This window comes from Squalius cephalus, assembly GCF_949319135.1.
Source record: "Squalius cephalus genome assembly, chromosome: 7".
In the NCBI taxonomy this organism is placed as follows: Eukaryota; Metazoa; Chordata; class Actinopteri; order Cypriniformes; family Leuciscidae; genus Squalius; species Squalius cephalus.
Genome location: NC_137128.1, coordinates 27,538,440 through 27,557,690, shown reverse-complemented (window position 1 = coordinate 27,557,690; position 19,251 = coordinate 27,538,440). Strand labels below are relative to the sequence as shown.

Here is a 19,251-nt window from a genome sequence, read left to right as displayed (position 1 = left end):
TTAAAAGGAAATAGTCCATCTAAAAATTACAATTCTGTCATTTACTCACCCTTATGAGTAAATTATGATATATATTCTTCCGATATTGTGAAGGATGTTGATAACAAAAAAAATTGGTCCCCATCGGCTTCCATTAGGCCTACATGGACAAAATTTGTAATGTAAGTCAATAGGAACTGAAACTCTTTGGTTATCAACATTCTTCAAAATATCTTCTTTTGTGTTCACCAGAAGAAAGAAATGGAAATGCACAGGTTTGGAAATACACGATGAGGGTGAGTAAATGATGACAAAATTGACATTTTTGGGTGAACTATCCCTTTAAATATTTGAAATATGAATCAAAAGTAAAGTTCTGTGAGAGATTAGCTTTATATGTGGCAGGAATGACCTTGGACAATACAAATACGGAGAAAACACTCAACAGACCAAGAGTAGCTACTAAAAGGTCTCATTCACAAGGGGGCAGCAAACGGCTATTTTTCATGAGGAAATCAGCATGTAACACGCATGCTGTGTTTCTTATATTGAGTCTAACATTTCATTAAAATTATCTAAAATGATTATTACAAATGACAGCTTAAGGCACATCATGCTGTGACACAGACCGAATATGTAGGCCTAAGACATAAATCTTTTACTCACTATTTATACTAGCCATTTTAATCATCAGTATAATCATTTTGAATGCCTCTAACATCAGCCTCAAACTGGCGGTTTGGTTTGCATTTGCAGCGCCATCTCCAAGTCTGCAAATCCTGCACTGATGCTTTTCTAGCGCATGTATTTTTTATCATAGTCTACATTGCATAAAATATTCAGATAGGACATTCACTTTTCTGAGCCCAGCCAGGCTACTGATCCCTCACCTAATAGTTGGATGAGCATCCAGGCCAAAGCCTAGAGCCGGTATCAGCAGACACCCGCCGAACGTCAAGTCATGTATGACCATGACTCATTCCATCCGTCCCGCATCCGAAAACACAGCGTCAAAGCAATCACATCTTAAATGTCTGTGTAAAAATAAGCTGAATAGCTTCTGCTAAAGTATTAAACATGTTTAATCACATTTTTCATGGTTTAGGTAAGAGATTTCCTGAGGCTGGTCTTTCAGGACATTGGACAAAATAATACAAAATTATACAGCAGGGCTAAAAGCTTCCCTTTAAAGGGTTAGTTCACCCCAAAATAACAGTTCTGTCATAATTTACTCACCCTCAAGTTGTTTCAAACCTTTATGAATTTCTTTCTTCTGCTGAACACAAACACAAAAGAAGATATTTTAAAGAATATGGGTAACTAAACGGTGGATGGTGGCCATTGACTTCGAAAAAAATACTATGGAAGTCAAAGGGGCTTATCAACTGTTTGGTTACTGACATTCTTCAAAATATCTTCTTTTCTGTTCAGAAGAAAGAAATTCATACAGGTTTGGAAAAACTTGAGGATGAGTAGCCTAAATGATGACAGCATTTTCATTTTTGGGTAAACTATCCCTTTAAGGAAAGGTTAATGTCAAAGTATATGACAATAATAATAGTAATATTGATAATAATAAAACATAAAAATAAAATTCAATTTGATTTAATATAGATGAAGCAACAATCTGTGTGGGGCAAAAAATGCCAAAAGGAGTTTTTCAAATTAAAAGGTATATGTAAATGGAGCTACATGTGCACTCGCTAAAGTGATATAGTGTAAATACAGGGGAATATTGGAAATAGCAACATTTTTGAACTAATGTACTACGTTTCTGTTTTGTTTACTTTCATAACCTCAAGTATTATTTAAAATCTGATATATTATTTTGCTTTTAGTACATTATGGCATACATTACTGTACAGAAGTTGGGGTTGGTAATATATTGAAATATTTTTGCAAGAAGTCTCTTATGCTCACAAAAGCTGCATTCATTTGATTTATCTATTGTCAGTATTATTATAATTATTATATTTTTAAATGACATTTTATGAGTTATAATAGAAGTACATATTCTATAAAATGTAGTTTATACTTGTATAAATGAATGACTAAAACACTTACAATTCAATAAATGATAATCAATACAGTAAAATAATACAGTAAAAGAAAAATACAGTGGAACAGTAATATTGTGACTTATCATAACATTTAAAATAACTGTTTCCTAGTTAATCATTACTCCAGTCTTCAGGGTCACATGATCCTTCAGAAATCATTCTAACATGATGATTTGCTGCTCAAGAAACATTTCTTATTATCATCAATCACGAGCAAGCACCACGCCACAACCATGAATGTTGGAGAATTATTTATTGAAGAAAGTTAGGGATGAATAAGGAGAGGATGAATGGGAAGGGGAAAGGGATGGTAGTCAGGTTGATCTGGACATCTGGTGTTGGTGGCCTGGAGACTCAGAGTGGGGGCATCATTTCAGTTAAATGTAGGCCGAGTTAAATTAGGACCCCCCGAAACAACCTGGAAGGGGAGGTTAAATGGTTGAATCATGGATGAGAGAGGGAGGGGAAGGGAGGGTTCGAGTACTGTAAGGGGCGGCCTGATATAAGAAGGTTTTGAAAAGTCAGGTGATAGGTTGAGGCATGGCCCCGCTCCCGAACCTCAGTTAACTCCCTATGATAAAAACAGTTGCTTACTATTTTTGTGGAAACCGTGATTTGTTTTCATTAAAAAAAAGAACAGCATTTATTTGAAACAGAAATATTTTTAACATTATAAATGTTTGTCACTTTTGATGGATTAAATGCATCCTTGTTGAAGGAAATTATTAGTTTCTTATAATCTCAAAATATATGTCTTAATATCAAGTATTCTCTTAAGCACATCATTTTCTATAATGTTCAGTTACATAAAGTTACTTAACAATCAATCTTTAGATACTGTACAAAATGGATCAAACTTTACGGATCAGGAAAAATTAGCAGTGCATATCAAAACAAATAAGTTTTTAGATATGTGCTGTGTTGTGTTTTGTTGTTTGATTTTGGGAGGAGAAAAAAAAAACAAAAAGGCCTTATAGCACCTTTAGCATTAATGTCTGCAGAGATCATCTAAAATATTTCATATAACATCTATTCTATACAAAGCTGAGTCAAAATGTTACTTGTCAACTCTAGACAATGCATCTTTTCTCACATCTCGTAGACAAAAATGCTTTATTTTTTTGTTTTTCATTTCTGCATGTTTCTTCAGTTCGACAGAACATGTTGGCTGTACAAAACGTCACATGAAAAAGAGGACACAATCAAATCAGATGGAAAGAAATGCTTTCTGTCTCTTTAAATACTGAATACAGTTTGACAAGATCACAATAACAACAGTAAGAGTGAGAGTGGGCCCATCTGAATACGTCCGACTGCTGACTCACACACTGTATCGCCACTAAAACCATTCCCCATATCACATGAATAATTAATGTTGCTTTTAAATGCTACAAAAATAACATGAAATAGAATACAAAAAATCCATTTCCTTTTCGCCCATGCCCGCAGTGCGTGCGTCGGTGAATTAAAAGTGGCTAGTCCCTGACCCTCACAGATCATTTTTTGAAACACACACTGCGTTTCATTGCTTGTTTGTCCCACAGAGCTGGAAAGAAAAAACAATGCAGAGTTTTATTAAGCGGCATTTGGGTTTGCACCAAAGCGATTATTCTCATCTCGGAGATTCAGTGTCCTTGTCCCGCCAGTAGACATATAGTTTTGAGGCGAAGGCCAGCAGTGAGCACTGACATTTGGCTGCGTCTCATCCAAACTCCACCAGCTGAGCCGTACACTGAACGAGTGGCTAGAAGGTCTACTTTTGTTTCCTTTTTGCTAATAAAAATATATCGTTACTATTGTAAGAAGATCAGTTTGTTTCACAGTGTTTCACATGCACGTGAATGTCTAACACTAAGTCCCTAACTGCTGGCTACCACAAAACACATTTCTTCTCTCCCTTCAAACGGAAAATAAAACTAAAACTCTGAAGAGAGTCCTTTGGTGTCATTTGTTATTGGGGGGAAAAAAATCCCTTAATTTCTGGGTATGGAGTAAAAATAATGTGGGGGGGCATTATAGCTAACCAAATAAGTGAAATCTGAAATCTTTTGTAAACTGCTATGCCCTGAAATGTGACAAAATGGCACATGAATACAAGCCTCGATTACATGACAGCATATATAAAAGGTCACATTCCACGACAGGTGTCTAAGTCTCACAACTGCTTTACATGAGCCGCTAAGCAGGGCGAACGTCTCTGTCCTCGGATCAGCTGCGAGGAGCTCGTTCAGTAAAAAAAGAGGATGACTGCGCGTTAGCCTGTGGGCCGGGGGGGCTGGATGCGAGGGCTTCCCTGAGGGAGTATGGATGGAGGGAGAGCGGTAGGCAGTCTGGGCAGTGGTGGAGCTTCTTAAACGTGGGCCAGCAGAAAGGCCAGAAGTAGGAGCACAGCTAGGCACGGGCCGTCCGCCTTGCAGCGCTGGCTCTGATCAGTCAGGAAGGGCTCTGGAGACTCATAGCCAGAACCATCTGAAACACACAAACACAGAGAGACAGCACACGGAGAGGAAGCACTAGAAAATGCATACCTTTACTCAAAGCAGCAGGGGCCCACAGCAGTGACCTAATTAGAGTTTAATTACTGAGGTAGAGGATCTGGTTCACATTTCACACACGGTTTTCATAGATTACACCAACCTGACATATCTGTGCCAATGAATTTAGAATAAACGCTGTATTTCCAAATGGAGCTTGAACGCTGTTGTTCTGAACCATGGGCGTCCAACCTTGCTCCTGGAGGGCCACTGTCTGGCAGAGTTTAGCTCCAACCCCAATTAAACACACCTGAACCAGCTAATCAAGGTCTATAGGCATATTAGAAACTTCCAGGCAGGTGTGTTGAGGCAAGTTGGAGCTAAACTCTGCAGGACAGTGGCCCTCCAGGACCGAGTTTGGACTCCCTTGATCTAAACAATTAGCAATGACAAAGCACCAGTAATACTGTTCAAAAGTTTGGGGTTGAAATGATTTTTTTCCCAAATGTTTCTAAAAGAAGTCTCATGGAGACAGTATGCCTGGCTCACACTACAGGAGTTTTAGGCCGATTTATGCCCGATTTCCCCCTCCCGAGAATCAGAGAAAAAATCTTGTCGAGGACCTTGATCGGTTCCGATGTTCGGAGTAGATTATCTGGTAATGTGAGGCGTTCACAGATCGAATCTTGCACCTCCCGATCTGCTCTCCCACAAATCGGGCTCGCCCCGATCATATCAAACATGTTTGATATTTAAGATTTTAAATCGGGATGAGCAAGTCTGTGATTACGTCAGTGCTGTCAAAATAGCCAGGAAACAAGTAGGGCTGTCGTGCTGAAGGAATTTCCCTTGAGATAATTTTGAGTGACTCAACTCGATATGCGTTTTTATCTCCATTTATTTATTGCTAAATAAATAAGTGTTACGCTGTGGTCAGCAGGCACAAAGACGAGTATGTTCAGTAATTAAACCGAAACTAAAAAGCGCGTTAAAACGAAGTGGATTCAAATGAAGACACAACACGTCAAAATAAGGGTCGGGGGTCCACATAATATAATAAACACAATAAACCTGACAATGAGCTTGTTAGACCATTGTTATATAACAGTTAATTCCTTGAATCTCACTTTACGAGAGGCTTTCTGCTGATATTTCACCAGTAGCCTATTGACATTGAAAGTCTCTGCGCATTAGACGGTCACTCATTAAACTGTTCATTCAACGGAAATGTAAAAATGCGGATGCATTCACAGATAGGTGCTAGATGTAATGAAACCTGTTAATTATTTTAATATTTAATTTAAACTTTGAAATTTAAATGAATTTAAACGAAAAGAAATAGGCCACTCTCTGATTTATGTAATCCATGTGCATTTCTCTCGATAGGCACGTTCACTACGGAGATGGCGATCATCAACTTCATCTTTGCAGCCGACAGAAAACACTAGTTTATTAATAAAATCAATGCACGCGTCACCGGATTTACAAATGCACATCTAGCTTGTTGCACGCACACATGTCGAAATAACGAGATATTATGTTGAAATAACATTATTAGCCTAATAATAATAAATCTTTAATCAATATTTGATTGAATGCTGAATGTTGTGCTTGGTCAGTTTAATAAAATTAATACTTTAATTGTGACAATTGAAATAATTAAATATTAAATATTAAGTGGCCAATTTTTGTAATAGTATTTATATAGGCTATATATCTAGCACCCCCCTCAGCACCTGCGTTAAAAAAATATCTAGCACCGCCCCTGGTTATAATGGCCCACGTATTAAAAAAATGGTCGGGTTTAAATAGGGCTCGGGCTCATAATTAGTTATGTTAATGTGTTGTGTTGTGTTGTGTTGTGTTGTGTTGTGTTGTGTTGTGTTGTGTTGTGTTGTGTTGTGTTGTGTTGTGTTGTGTTGTGTTGTGTTGTGTTGTGTTGTGTTGTGTTGTGTTGTGTTGTGTTGTGTTGTGTTGTGTTGGGCCGGGCTCGGACACAACGTGCATGGGCTCGGGTAGGGTCGGGCTTGATTTTTTGGGCCCGATCTAAGCTCTTAACTCAAAGTACCGGTAGGTTCAAAGTCTCTGTGCGTGTGTATGTGCGTGCGTGTGTGTGTGTCTCATGGCAATGCATATCCCATATGTTTCCATGCTTTTCCACTTCAGATCTGCTGCGTGAGATCACGTGAGGCGCTTCCTCTGGCACGATAATCTTAATAACATTTTGTAGTGTGTGGTGCACCACGATTTTCAAACCTTGTAGTGTGAGCATGTTTAAGATTTGAGGGAAGAAAATCTGCAAAGATTCTCCTTAAGTGTGTGCTGCAACCAGATTTCAAAATCGGTTAGGATTTTAAAACTCCTGTAGTGTGAGCCAGGCATACCGTTTTGAATCGAGCTAAGGCAAGCAGATAGTTTTGAACACTGGCTGGTTATTATTTTGGATAATTTATAACCCCAAAAAGTGCAGCTTTAAATAACTGTTTTCTATTTTAATATATTTTAATATACTCTTTCCCAGCATATAAAAAATAAAATAAAAAAAAATTACCAGTCACTGCCAGCATTTTTTTATCATTTTAACAAAAATTTCATGGCATCCAGAATATTTTGCTGTATGAATATCTGAACAGGCTATATCAAAAGAAAGAACAGACCCTCTGGTTAAAAAAACGAAAATGTTTTATTCTAGTTTAATGCATTCTTTTTTTAACAACACTTGAATGTGGGCAAGTTTCATAAAAAAAAGCAACATTTTGAGCAAAAAGCTGAGAAAATCACGTTTTTGTCAAAAACTACTGGATCAGATTCCGAACGAAGATCAAAACATAGATATTCTAATATGCTTATTTTGTGCTCAAGAATCATGTCTTATTATTATCAATGTTGAAAACAGTTGTGCTGACTAATATTTTTGTGGAAACTGTGATAATATTTTTTCAGGATTCTGCATTTGCCAACAATAAATGGGATAGTATGATTTTCTTTCTTCTGGCTAACACAAAAGAAAATATTTTGAATAATGTTGAATTGAATCACCAGACATTGGCTTTGGTGACCAATAACTTGCATCGTATGGGAAAAAAACAACAACACTGAGACATGTCTCAAAATACCTTATTCCACAGAAAAAAGAAAGTTATACATCATACGTAAATGATGACTGAATTTTTATTTTTGGGAGTTTCCACTGGTGAGTAATGAAGGTAAAATCCTAAAGGAAAAATCCACAATAGTCCTAATCGTTCCCATTAGACCTCAGCAGCTGCAGACTGCATTTGAACACATTCTCACAGCTTGAAAATAAATATGACATCTCATTAACAAAATGTTCCTGGAAAATGTGTCAAACACTGCTTATTATTGCATTCCTGTTATGCCTAACAGAAGGCTGGCCTGTAGACATGAGGGGATATTATTTTCTACGCCGGCGGGGCGAAACAGTTAGAGCGTGACTTACTTGTAGGCTTCACGTACACCTTCAACTTTAAACACGGCTTGCCAGCGTGGTTAGGATGAGGAGAGGCTGTTGAAAAGGAAGTAGAAGAGAAATAATGAGCTAAATGTGCTTGTGACAAACAAAATCATTCAGCAAGACATTGAATCAATCTGGTTTAAGATCCTCTACTCCTGCTGTTGTGAGGTGACGCTTGTGAATGTTTGACCCCTTGACAACCAAATCAAGAACAAAGTCTGAGATTTTCTTCATTTCAGGGAAACTGCTGTGACCTTCACCAGCTTGGTGTCTTCATATACAATGGCCTGCGACACGCAATGTTCCCATAGCAAATTACCCCACATAGCACTCAGTGACCTGAGAGCAAAGAGTCACTATTGAGTCAGCCAGCAGTCTACCATCAGATCGGCTCCACCAGAACATCAGCAACACCGTTCATCTCTGCTCCCCAGGCACAAGCTTTCTGACAGATTACTTCATTCATCTCTGTACTCCAGACACAACACATCTCCTGCTTACTTCCTTATAGGGTCTTGTGTGAAAGAAGGGGGGAGTGAAATCATTTATTTGAACTTGGCCGCAGTCTAATGTCCACAAAGAAAACCCAGCACATGAAGAAAACAGCATAATGTACCGCTCAAGCTGGTGAGTACGAGTCACAGTCGGAGTGGTGTAGATTCCCATCTGAATACAGGCAAGAAATGACGAAAGTTTATATATACAGTACAATGCAAAAGTGAATACACCCATGCTAAAATTGACTAAAAAGAGGAATAAAAAATCATGTTTTGGAAATTGAACTTAATGCCTTAATTTAAAAAATTAGGAAAAATCCAACCTTTAAAGACACCAATTTTCTTTGTGAATGAATAATGTATCGTAAATAAATAAATGTTCTTCCTTAAAATACATGGTGCTTAAGTGAGTACACCCCTATGTTAAATTCCCATAGAGGCAGGCAGATTTTTATTTTTAAGTATTTTTTTAAATTTTTTTTTAGGATACTATGCATCCTGATAAAGTTCCCTTGGCCTTTGGAATTAAAATAGCGCCACATCATCACATAGCCTTCACCATACCTAGAGATTGGCATGGGGTACTTTCCATAAGATCATCTCTCAATGCAAATCACACTAGCTTTTAGGCTAACTGAAATAAAACCATGCCAATCTCTAGGTATGGTGAAGGCTATGTGATGATGTGGGGCTATTTTAATTCCAAAGGCCAAGGGAACTTTATCAGGATGCATAGTATCCTAAAAAAAAAAAATTAAAAAAATACTTAAAAATAAAAATCTGCCTGCCTCTATGGGAATTTAACATAGGGGTGTACTCACTTATGCACCATGTATTTTAAGGAAGAACATTTATTTATTTACGATACATTATTCATTCACAAAGAAAATTGGTGTCCTTAAAGGTTGGATTTTTCCTAATTTTTTTAATTAAGGCATTAAGTTCAATTTCCAAAATATGATTTTTTATTCCTCTTTTTAGTCAACTTTAGCATGGGTGTATTCACTTATGCATAGCACTGTATATATATATGTAAATATATAATATATATATATATATGGGGTCAGAAATAACTTTTTTAAGTTAATACTTTTATTCAGCTAGGATGCTTTCAATTGACCTAAAGTGACAGTAATTTAATAGTAACATGTATTAAAATAGAAATGTATAAAAAAAAATTGAATTGTAATGATCTTATTTTTGATCAAATAAATGCAGCCTTGATGAGAGGCTTTCCAAAACATAAAAAAAAATCTTACTGACCCCAAGCTTCTCTCTCTCTCTCTCTCTCTCTCTCTCTCTCTCAGGGTTTGGGTTGATGAAAGTAGCGAGGACTCAAATGCAGAGTGATGGGTTTTTATTAAGCTTTAAAAAAACAAACAAAAATGAACAAAAACTACCCTGTGGGGGAAACAAGACAGTAGTGATGTTCCATTTAACACTGAAGCTTTAAAGCGCATATCGAGTACACAGCGCAATTTCTCATGAAGCTCCGTGCCGGAGCACGTATTGTTTTCAGATCAACGAAAAACAAACCCTCACTTTCTTTTCAGTCACGTGAATGCTTCCCGTTGCGTGTCAGAATGTTTGAACCCAGACCACTACTCTACAGGTTTTTGGAAGTTTAAGTCCATTTACTAGCATTTTTTTTATTTATAAATAAGCCTATAGCCTATGTTAGACAATTGACAGGAGGAAACATACATGACAAGCCATGTGCTCACACCAAACATGACTAAAACACAAGCACATGGCCAGTAAAACAAATCACAAGCCATGTGCTAACACAAAACAAGACATGAACATGCAGCCAATGAGAACACTCATAAGCCAAAATAAACTCATAATTTTTTTTTTAAACTAATTAAATGTGATTGAGAAACATGATGTTTCCAAAAAGAAATGATTGCCTTTTTTATTTAGTATCTAGTTTTATCACCATATTAAAGCCAAAAATGTATTAAAATTATTCAAATATTATCTTGAAAATGTTTACAAATTACACACTAAAATTTTCAGTGGATCCCTGAAAAAAATCCAACCCTGGTCTTGAGTTCGTCATCTTCAACCTGAACAACCCTCCCCCCAGGTCATTGTGTATTCTTGTGGCATGCCCAGCACACCGGATCCTAGGTTCATTGGAGAGCACCCAACCTCAACCGCCGGCAGCTGTGTAGAAGACGCCTGTCAAGATGTCATCACAGCCGATCAATACGGGCGGAGAGATGGAAGTCCGGGGGTTAAGTCTGACCAGGTCTGATGGACGTGTTCTTTTACTAGCAGACAATCGAGATCAGCCCCCACTTCCCCGTGATAACCTCTCAGATCCATCTCTCATCGCTGACCCCACCGACCCTGCCTCAAAGCATCAATCCCCCAAGGGACCATGACGCCCATAGAGCTGCCGGTAACCAAACAATCCTCTCAGGGAGCGGCTGGGGTGCTGAATGGGGCCGCCTTGGTGGGGGAGCGGGGGTGTCCGAAGCCCTTTTCCAGCCCTGACCCTTCAGCCTGAAACAAAAGCCTTCACAATGCAGGACCTGGCTTGGAGCTGCGAGGCAGATGCATTAAAAATCAGTTTGGGGGCAGAAACACAGAGTTGAAGGGTATCTTTGAACTTTTTTGCCTGCTTATTATGGCATCTCTCTCTCCCTCTCTCTCTGGTGCACAGAGACAACACTGCGGCGTTTATGATAAGCAGCGCTACGCCCTGCTGATTTAGGGGGGCTTGGGCGGAGGGGATGTTGACTCAGAACGACGCCCCCTCCGCGCCTGCTTCGCTCCCTTTCAGTCTGAGCTGTCAATCAGGGAATAATCAGCAGTCAAATGAAAAGCATGTAGGATCTTTGGCAATCTCCATGGGAGAAAGGAAGGCCCGTCCGGCCGCTGTGCGAATGGCTGCTGATGGACAGTGCGGTTCTGCGACACAAAGCCGGCGAGAGCTCAAAGTCACCAGACTCTCTGTACTGTACACAGGTGGCTCCCGGCCCAGCCACATCTGCCCACGACACAGCCTCCCATGTCAGGAATTGTAATTACCATATAAATTATTGATTTGCTTGCCGCTCCCTGTTTTCTCCCGGCATCTTACTGATAAAAGTCTTTCATGTTATCATATTAAAACAGCTAGGCGGTTGAAGTACAAAAAAAATGATGTTTTTTGTTTAATGTCTACTTTTAATTTGGTTTAGCCACACTAAATTGTCTTCACTAGAGGAGAGTAAAACAAATGCTTGAAGGACAAGTTTTCCATTTGAACACACCAGTTTAAAGCTTTGTGAGGATAATGGGAATGAGCTGTTGGATGTTTGTTCATTTAGGAAAAGCTAAAGCTTTTGAGATTAAAGCATCTCTATTTCAGCATTTCTCTCACAAACTATCCGCGTCTTTCTAAATGCCCTGTAACTTTAAAACGTTCTGCCCGTGGATGGAAGAAAAAAAATACCAAAACAAATAGTGTGAAATACAAGCTCAAACTGTGCGTAAAACACTGATTTTTCTCAGGTCCACCAGCTGAGGTTTCAGAGTTAGGCAGCGTCTCTTTTGCTTCCCTGCAGCTCATTGTGTTCTCAGAGATTCCAATGAATGCTGAACGTGAAGGGAGTCTGAAAAGTCACAGAAAGTCTCTGTGATTGGCTGATTGACCCTGTCTATGCGATAATGCCTGCCTGTCATGTTCACAGCCAGTCCACAAATCCACACGAATGGGTCAAACTGGTGGAAACAAAGTAATTACAAAGAAAACAACTCATGTTCAAATTACGTATAGTAACTACTCGGATATAATTAAATGAAAGATGTACCTCTTTTGAGACTTGGATTTAATAAGTAATACTTCCCCTGGTTTCACAGACAAGGCTTAAGCCTAGTCCCAGACTAAAATGCATGTTGAGTTGTTTTAACTGGAAACAACTTATACTGACATGTCTTACAATATGTCAGTGCCATTGTTTTGTCCCTAGATGCACAACAGTAATGTTTTTTTCTAAGGCATGTTTATAAAAGCTACTTAAATGTCCTAATTAAACTAAGGCCTAATCCTGGCTTAATCTAAGCCCTGTCGTGAAACCAGGCCTTTAAGATTATAATAGCACTATATAAAATATACAATGATGTTCCTTTTACCTCAAAACTGTGTAAACATCACATGTAAATGGAGCTTTTTTGTCCTAAATAAATAAGCCGCAGTGCAGTGGTTTTTAACCAGGGCCTCCCAGAAAAATCTGGAATCTCAAGATGACTAAATTATTTAAAATAAGCCAAAACAAGCACAAAAAAGATATTTCTTATTTTAATTTAACCTCCACAACAACTGGTTCACACTGTCTTGGAAAACTTAAGTGAGGCAGTGTTGTAATAAGTGAATAAGTGAAATTTAACCATTATTTGACCAAGCACATAACAAAATGATTCAAAATGAAGAGTTAAAACTGAAAATGTAAAAATAAAAGCCAATAAAAAAAAATAAATAAAACATTTATAGTAAAATAATAATTAATGCTAAAATAACACTCATGTGGTAGCCTAATTTTAAAAGTGTCAGTCAAGTCAGTCACATTTATTTATAAAGCACATTTAAAAACAACAAGTGCTGTATATAGTTAAGAAAATAATATTAAAACTAGAAAACAAAATCACATGCAATGTACAAAGTATGCCACTGCACCTACTTATGACTATATGCAGTAATAAATAGATGAGTTTTCAGAAGGGATGAAAGAAGATCAAAAATATTTGGAGGAGCCAAACCCTGGAGGCCTTTATAAACAAACAATAATGCTTTAAACTGGATACAATATTTGACTGGAAGCCAGTGAAGCGAGACCAGTACTAGTGAAATATAATTTTGAAAGTGTGATTTCGAGACAAATCTAGGCAAATGAACAAAATCTTAAATTGGCTAGAAATTGAGAGTAAAAAATCCTAATCCTTATCCAGTGAATCACAATGGTTTCACTGGTTTAAGAACATTCAGTTTTGAAATCTTCTGGAATCCTAAAATTAAATTTACAGAAACTAGAAGCGTTAGGCCTTTGAATACTGTTGGGGTACAATGGAGAGTCAAAAAGGTTGAGAACCACTGCAACATTGAGTCGACTTTGACTTCTCATTTTAGAAGTTTACCACAAGCCACTTCTGAAACATGCACACACTTACATATGTAATAGTACTCGTGCCCAGGCCGAAACTCAAAACCAAGCGAGAAGGGGGTGAAGAGCTGGAACTTCTCAGAGAAGCGCAGGGGTCCGTCGGGACTCTGGGGCCGGTTACACTCCCACCGCTTGAAGCCCCTCATGCGGTGCTCACAGGTAAGGTAACCATCATGGTTCACCATGAAAAGGATGTAGCGCTCCATGCGACTGTGAGGCTGAGGGCTCTCGTAGTACGGACAGTACACATCCAGGTAGTCGTTGATGCTCACGGCCACCGTGTATTCGCCCTGCCAGAACCTGCAACGGAGAGTCAGAGCATTAGATTAGGATGACTGACATAACTCCTGTTACAGGGACAACTGAAATATTCTTTAGTTCAGTTTTTCATTTGGCCTCCATTCAAACCATACAGCAGCAAAGAACGATGTTTAACACACAAAGGCTAAATCTGTTGGGCAGAAAATCACAGGGAACACAACAGAATAAGCTGGAATGAATAACCACAATGCATATTTTCTATCTAGGTCACCATTATGCAGAGAGAGAATGGCAAACCAGAACACACAGAAAACCAAACTCTCGATGTAATACTGTAATGAGAAGGGGGATGTTTAAAAAAAAAAAATCTTTGACTAGGGCCTAAAATAGACCTCTTAAAAAAACAACTTAGTTTTGCCTTCATATTTTTGGGTTAGTGCAGTAGCAACATTTATCAATGAAAATGTTGATTATATTCACAAAAAACACAAATTTAGTCAGCGAGTTGAGCTTGTCATATAAATCATCAACTTCATATTAAATTCCACCCTTAATCCACACTTTGAACCACACTGGCACCATAAAAGAATTTTTCATGCTTCGCATTTGATTTTCTCTCTATATAGTGCGCGTTTCATGAAAATGCAGCTCTCAGAGTGTAAGAAAAAAGAAGGGAGAGGGAGAGAGAACGGGTGGAGAGGCAAAAGATAGCATGAGTGAATCAGTTTGAAAGTCAGTGTGACCTACAGAGGCTGCGAAAGTGTGTGACAGTACTGTGTTGTCAGAGTCCTGCGAGTATATGCCTTTGACTGAAAAATAAATTGCTGTTGACGAAATAAAAAATAAAACAATAGATGTATTGAGGTTTTAATGCTTAAAACAAGTAACAAATGTGCCAAATGGAACAAGATAAGACACTTTTTAAAGACTTTTTTTTTTTTTTTTTGAAAACAAGTCTCCTTAAAGCAATTTTGTTTGGCATGGATATGTCAGGGTCATCTTTTATCGAAGAAACAAAGATATTTTTTGCATGATACAATTATTCAAATTATTGTACTATCAAGAATTACTGCATTATTATTATAATGCAAAAAATGTCACTGATGCAACAGATTTTTTTTAGATTGTAGTGTTTATACAACATTGCTGTATTTACTGTACTGATTTTAATTAATACAAATAAAAGCATTGTTTTTGTGTTTGTATTACAGTAGTGAATTTTAAAAGAACAACAAAGCTTGCAAACTCAGATGTGAAACACACACACGTGCTAAATATATAGACCTTATGCGCCAGAGAAACAAGTACGCAGCCATCTTTAGAATATTGTCTTTGAACTTCCGTTTTAGCGGTAGCTCTATGTATTTCTATGGCATCGCTGTGGAAGAGTAATTAGCTGGTGAAGTGGATTTACTTATTGTAGAGTTAATGTTATCACGAGCATTGTAATGTTTAAAGCAGATGTCTAACATATAGATTTTAAAACGGGCAGTTCATTCATAAATTCTTAAGATCGCTGTGGAAATACAAACCGGAAGACAATGCAACAAGCGCAGCGCTGAAAAGGGGCGGGGCTTCATATATTTTTGCATTAAACTGATCAAACGTGACATCAAAGACATTTATAATGTTACAAGAGATTTATATTTCAAGTAAATGCCCTACATTTGAATTTTCTAGTTTCTAGAAATCCTGGAAAAAAATGTATCATGGTTTCCATATTAAGTAACACAACTGTTTTTAACAATGATAATAATCAGAAATGTTTCTTGAGCACCAAATCAGCATATTAGAATGATTTCTGAAGGATCATGTGAAAATTCAGCTTTGCCATCACAGGAATAAACTACACTTTAAGATATATTACAATAAAAAAGGTTATTTCTAATTGTAATAATATTTCACAATATTTATGTTTTTGATCAAATAAATGCAGCCTGTGTGAGCATAGGAGAAAACATAAAAAATCTTACTGACCCCAAACTTTTGAATATATATACAGTGTGTGTGCATTTCTTTTTTCTTTTAGGGTGAAATATGACCAAAACATGTTTTCGTGAGATGCATCCATGCATGCATTTTGTTTCATGAATGTTTCGAAATTTGTACTGGAAAACAAAACAAGACAATGATTTTTCAAACTGCACTGAATAACCGAAATTTAACCAAGAGCACAATATTTTCTAAAAGTGTCCTTGTGCCACATGTGTGAACTACTCTATGAACCTTCCTTTTTTTATAGAACGCCATGTATCTAAGTGAAAACAGCAGAAAGCACTCACACCTCTGTAAGCGAGGAAGGACCATCAGGCACTGGTCCATTTGCCTTCAGTGTTCAGTATATGAGGTCCTGTGCTCTCATCTTCACAAGCTGCCCTCTACAGCACCTGCCTGTCTGTCCTTTAACAAGACAAACTCTTGGCACGGTGATTTCCTCACAGTGCAGCCCACATCATGCTTTTCTAAAGGCAGCTTGTTTTGCCCTCGATTAATGGCTCTTTCAGATGTTTGCAGTCACATTTACACACACACAAATACCCGCGCACCATAAAACGTGCCGTAAATTACTTCCATGCGGCGGAACATCTCTGGATATGTTACTGTAATTCAGCTCTCACAGTCTAAATCGGGTCCACCTGTTGTAGATTAGCCACACTCCCAAACTGTTACCTCAATTCCATCTTTCTTCAGCCACGTTTACATTAAGCGGACAAATGTATTTTAGGTCCTTTCAAACAAGTCCAAGTGACTTGTTTGTCTAATCACTTGTTTATACTATCAAAAGGAATAAATCTCCAGAAAGTTTGGAGCTCCTGACCTTCAACATAAACGCTGCGGAGATATTTCTTTCTAATCAAGCATGAACAGATTACAGAGGGGACATATATCAGTTTGAGCAGAACATCCCAGATGTTGAGGGATCACAACCTTGTGTGTGTGTGTGCGTGAAACTCATCCTTCACAATCTTTCCAGGAACACATTTCTCCTGTTGAGTCTGACCTTCTCAAACTCTCCCAAAGCACATCAGGAACTTGTTTATGGTTCATGGTGAAATATCGATTTGTGAATTTACAGTGGCTTCCATAACCTCATTAAAAATAACTGTGAATTGGTTCTAACGGCAAACGCGGGATTGCACAATAAATGGATTTTTTTTTTTTTGACGGTGGTTCGGGAGGTGGGGGGGGGGGGGGGGGGCGAGTGTTAACAGACATGATGAGGAGACAGCTGAATCATAAACAGACTGACGCTCGTGCTCAGAAATATCAAAAGATCTCTCTCTCATGTACGTACATACACACGCGCACGCACATCTCCCTGCTTTCCCAAATAGGCGGAGCATCATGGAGAATTCTAAACAAACACTCTTCAGTTCCTCACAGCATGCCGCTCCTCATTCACCTGCTGTCGTCTTCCCTTTGTCTCTTACAACTTTGATATTCAGAAGATCTTCACATTCAAGTATCTGAAGCTGCTTTTAGACAGAGAGCTCGATGGATCTAAACTGTCACAATCTGAAAAAATATGCAACAATACCGGAGCTGAACATTCATATTCTGGTAAACAACATTTGAGAAAATTGTAAACGTTGCACACACAAGCTTTGTGAAGGACATAAATGCGCTGGTAGAATAACTTCTAAATATGTTTATGCATAAATAATTCAATCCCAAAGGAGAAAAACATCTTTGTGAACAAGAAAATAATTATTCTCAATTTTCTTCTTCTTTTATCAAAATAATGTGTTTTGAGAGATTTCAGTTTACTTCCCAACTTTCATCAATCACGTTGAATTTAAATTGCTACAAATACACAATGACATAAAGTCAGACAAACATTTAGAGTTATAAGTAAGGGTCAAATGTCATCATCCATGGTGGTTTGCACATGATTGGTTAAAAATGGATTTCCACCATACCATAGTAATTTAATTCTATGTAAATCACTTAGAACAATTCAAAGAGACTTTGTTTGGTAAAAAAACAAAAAAACAAACAGAAATAATGCATTTCTAAAACCATTTCATACACACGCACACACACACACACACACACACACACACACACACACACACACACACACACACACACATTAAGCAAGTACATATATTCTATGGCAGAGTTCAGTAAATCTGCAAATTTTGCTATTAATAGTGAAGATGGCAGCATGTGAGCATTTCTTTAAGCCGCGCAGAAGTCTTGCATACTTTTTTCCCCGAGTCTTTGTACCGAAGGATCACTTGAGGCACATGCACGCACACACTGCTGTAAATCCAAAGGTGGTGGAGCCGAAACTGGCATTACACACACTTGCGTTACACATTGTGAGGCATTGCTGCGGCTCGGTACGATGTGATTCTGGAGGCTTTCCAGCCCCACTTATTGTGTTCTTGCCACAAGCAGGCCTTTTGCCATCATGCCAGCCCTGCTAGACACTGGGGGCTTTTAATGATATGGAAAAGCAAAGGGCTGCCACAATGTTGTGAATGCAAAGCTCCAAGGCAAAGCTCTTCCATGCGAGATAAAAGAGAGGAGAAAAGCCACTTATCGCTGGGGCTATCTGCTGCCCGCATCTGATGCAGGGGCTTGGGAACCGGACCTTGTTATGTCAAGAGGAGCGAGGATGTACTGACGCTGCCAAAACAGAAAGAGAAAGGGACAGCGAGAGAGAGAGAGAGAGAGTGCTGCCATTCTGAACAAGTTTCCCCCAAATGACAGCCATGCTGGATGAGAGGGCCAAATCTAGCCTCCATGATGATGTCAACACGGCTGCTGTTTCCAGGGTACTTCATAAGGTTGATACATAATTTTAAATCAGCACAATCAACATGATACCAAGCGATATCATAGAGAACGCCTCATGGCTGTGTGTCAAGGTAATGTCTTAAAAATCATCAGATCATTTGACCTCATGACATTATGACAAGGCAAGGCTAAATTATATTTATGAATAAATAATGACATTTGCAAAGAAAAAATACTTTTCAATACTTTAATATATTAAATATTTACAAACTAATATTTATATATTTTCTTTGTAACAAAAAATGTAAATATTATTAAATTATTTCAATCTTATGAAATTATTAGACCGGTAATAATTTTTTAAATGTTTTAAAAGAAGTCTCTTCTGCTCACCAAGGTTTCATTTATTTGATCCAAAATACAGCAAAAACAGTAATATTGTGAAATATTTTTACAATTTAAAATAACTGTTTTTTTATTTGAATATATTTTAAAATGCAATTTATTTCTGTGTTGGTAAAGCTGAATTTTCAGCATCATTACTCCAGTCTGCATGATCCTTCAGAAATCATTACAATATGATGATTTGATGCTCAAGAAACATTTATT

General features: G+C 37.9%; 1 protein-coding gene across 3 annotated transcripts in view; it reads right to left on the bottom strand.

Moving 5' to 3' along the window:
• Positions 1-2,284: 2,284 nt before the first annotated feature.
• Positions 2,285-19,251, bottom strand: part of efna2a (ephrin-A2a) — a 59,459-nt gene continuing 42,492 nt past the window's right edge. Inside the window, exons 1-4 of one of the 3 annotated variants that reach the window (XM_079875992.1) lie at positions 15,181-15,241; positions 13,643-13,935; positions 7,974-8,039; positions 2,285-4,508 (exon numbers count right to left, since the gene is read on the bottom strand). In XM_079875992.1, the coding sequence (XP_079732118.1) occupies positions 4,390-4,508; positions 7,974-8,039; positions 13,643-13,935; positions 15,181-15,212 (510 nt within the window). In that variant the 5' untranslated portion in view covers positions 15,213-15,241 and the 3' untranslated portion in view covers positions 2,285-4,389. Of the gene's footprint in view, positions 4,509-7,973; positions 8,040-13,642; positions 13,936-15,180; positions 15,242-19,251 lie in introns of those variants that run through there. The other 2 variants (XM_079875990.1, XM_079875991.1) reach the window with 2 other exon arrangements.